The sequence below is a fragment of the Oryzias melastigma genome, unplaced genomic scaffold, assembly GCF_002922805.2.
Source record: "Oryzias melastigma strain HK-1 unplaced genomic scaffold, ASM292280v2 sc00324, whole genome shotgun sequence".
Classification (NCBI taxonomy): Eukaryota; Metazoa; Chordata; class Actinopteri; order Beloniformes; family Adrianichthyidae; genus Oryzias; species Oryzias melastigma.
Window position 1 is genome coordinate 190428 of NW_023416928.1, and position 2732 is coordinate 193159.

At 34.8% G+C, this 2732-nt stretch overlaps 1 protein-coding gene across 1 annotated transcript in view; it reads left to right on the plus strand.

Moving 5' to 3' along the window:
* The window catches only part of LOC112141230 (complement C1q-like protein 3), a gene marked incomplete at its 5' end in the record, with an annotated part of 10831 nt that extends 10026 nt beyond the window's left edge, over positions 1 to 805 (plus strand). The window contains 2 exon segments of the mRNA XM_024264321.2: positions 92 to 226; positions 300 to 805. Of these exon segments, the coding sequence (XP_024120089.1) occupies positions 92 to 226; positions 300 to 586 (422 nt within the window).
* Positions 806 to 2732: the final 1927 nt, after the last annotated feature.

Here is a 2732-nt window from a genome sequence, read left to right on the forward strand (position 1 = left end):
GCGGAGCCTCATTGGAGGTAATGTTGAATGTGTTTAAATGAACTTGTATTCAGAGGGAAATCTTACTAATGATATTATTTGGTTGTTCCAGGAACTCCACAAGTTGCTTTCTCAGCAGCTCTCAGGGATTCTGGCTCTGGGGATATTGGACCTTTTACCACTGCTACTCCACTGAAGTATAAAAAGATTTTCTCCAACTATGGTGACTGCTACAATCCTTCCACAGGTATGCACCAAATAGACTAAAGTGAATGATTTACATTGATGTCAGAGTGATCTATTGTCCTTATTGTCAACAGGCATCTTCACTGCTACGGTCAGCGGGGTGTACTTCTTCCGATTCTCCATGTTTAATAACCTCAGTCCCACTCCCAACTCTGTTGTGTGTCTTAAAAAGAACAATGAGAGGTTGACATCTGTCTGGGACGTCAATGGATCAGACAGCAACGACATGGGAAGCAACGCTGCAGTCATCTCACTGAAGGTTGGAGACAACGTCTATGTGGAACTGCAAGCAAACAGGCTCGTCTTTGATGATGCGGGAAACTACAACACCTTCAGTGGATTTCTGCTCTTCACTATGTAATTGCAATTTTATACTTTGTATTCACAATATAATGATTATACCATGTTAACCTTATGGTGTCAGTTTGAAAATAATTTAAAAAAAAAAAGATCCTTAGTGGATTTTGGTTGTAATTTCAGAGCCCTTCATGATTTTCAGGGAGTCAAATACACATGTGTGACCGAGCTCTGACACTACGCTACCTGTTTATTGTAATAATAAAATCGGTCCAACACAAGAGGTCCTCCCCATGTATGTGTTTCCTTAACAGTTGGATTCTACAAGTAAAAAAAAAACCTCTCAATTACCAAATTACCAATTCCTACAGAGCTCCAAATGTCCCCCTGCATAGGCCAGAACATTTTCAGACCCGTCTGAAGTTCTTCCACAGACCACCTGGATGATCCAGAGGAGGACGGGGAGAATTTCACATGGTAGATAAACCCAAAATAAAACTAGAAAAGTTGCATTACTTGCAATAATGATAATGTTGATTTGAAGTTAAACTCTAAATTAGCATTAATTAAAAAGTAGGAAACAAATTAGCCAAAAAGGTTGGTGTAACCCAGTAGAGAAAAGGCCTTAAAAAGTATAAAAAAGTATAAAATTGGAATAAAATAAATAAATAAATACATAAAATAAAATAAATATAAAAAATAGGATAAAAATAATTTTACAACGAGTTAAAACTGTTTAAAGGTTTAAACATTCACTTTGTTCTGTTTTGTTTAAAGTTTTATGGAAAAAGGAGAAATTGCAAACTTAAATTTTGTTTTACAATTTGATGTACTTTTATTTTGAAAAAACGCGTCTTTTCCTGCTGACGTAGTCCATGTGACTGGCAACAGCCAATCGGGTTTGTTGTTGAGCTGAGATCTCTAATGCTAGAGCGCTGCATGCATTGCGAGCTTCTCAGCCGAGGGAAAAGACAGGTACGCAATTGATCAAAGTTTGAAACCCTTTTCCGTTTTTTTAATTTCACTTTTACCTTATGGTCAAGTTAAGTTTTGATTTTCCAACTGTGTGGCCTGAAAAACATTATTTTTCCCCCCAAACGGACTTAGTGAGTGTTAAATTAATATTTGTTTGAATTAATTTGACATTTAATATATTTATTTATTGTTAATTTTGTGAAACGGCAGTCTATGGCAGTGAATTTATGTTGTTTATGTATTTATGGTCAAGTTGTAGAAGTTTTGGCGCGTTAAACTGAAAGCTTCGCCCAGACATTCCATCCGCCATTACATGCTGCGTAACTTGAGAGTTCGGTTAACACGAAACTGCCGTATTTTTATTTATTCCTACGGACTGCTTTTGTATTTTAATTTACTTATTTGATTGTATTTTATGTTTGAATGATAGGCCATTAAGATTGGGCCGAAAAAACTGACTCCTCAATCCGGGATCCATTTGCGTGACAAAACAAGATGGCGAGCCAACCCTGAACCTTTTGATGTAGCAAGGTACCAAGCGCCCTCTGCTGGACACTTGACAACCCCTTTTATCCTTTGGAACTGGTAGGAACTTCCTCATTCCCCTGCAAACCGCAGAGCATTCTGGAAAATTGAATTGGAACTCACGAACACGAGGAACGAGAGATAAAAGTTTATTTTGGGGTTTATTCAGTCTTTTGCTGGATCACTTTGAGTTTTTTATATATATATATATATATATATATATATATATATATATATATATATATATATATATATATGTTGTTTTTTTCCATTCACAGAAATACTGTAAAGAATTATTGTGCAATTTGAGTTATTGTTTTGTTGGTCAAAGCAATGAAAAAAATAACTGATTTGACTTAATTTGAGTTAGAATGGGATAAAATAAACAAACTTAGAATTAAAACAAAACTAGAACTTGATACGTGAGCTTGAATCAACTAGAACTAACCTTTGAACAACTAGAACTGAAACTAAAAGAAAAAACAAAATAGATCTCAATCCTAACTTAAATATTGAACAAAACTGATCTTAAGAACTAACCTGGGTTAAAGAAAATTTCCTTTTAATCTAAATCATAAGATTAAACTAACTGGGATTTCTTTGTTAAATGGTATGTGTTTGTATTGTTTATGTGTGTCTAATTAAATAATCTCTCTAATTCCAATTATATCGTGGTCTGTGGTCTTTTTTTCTTGGTTTTCTAAGGTACA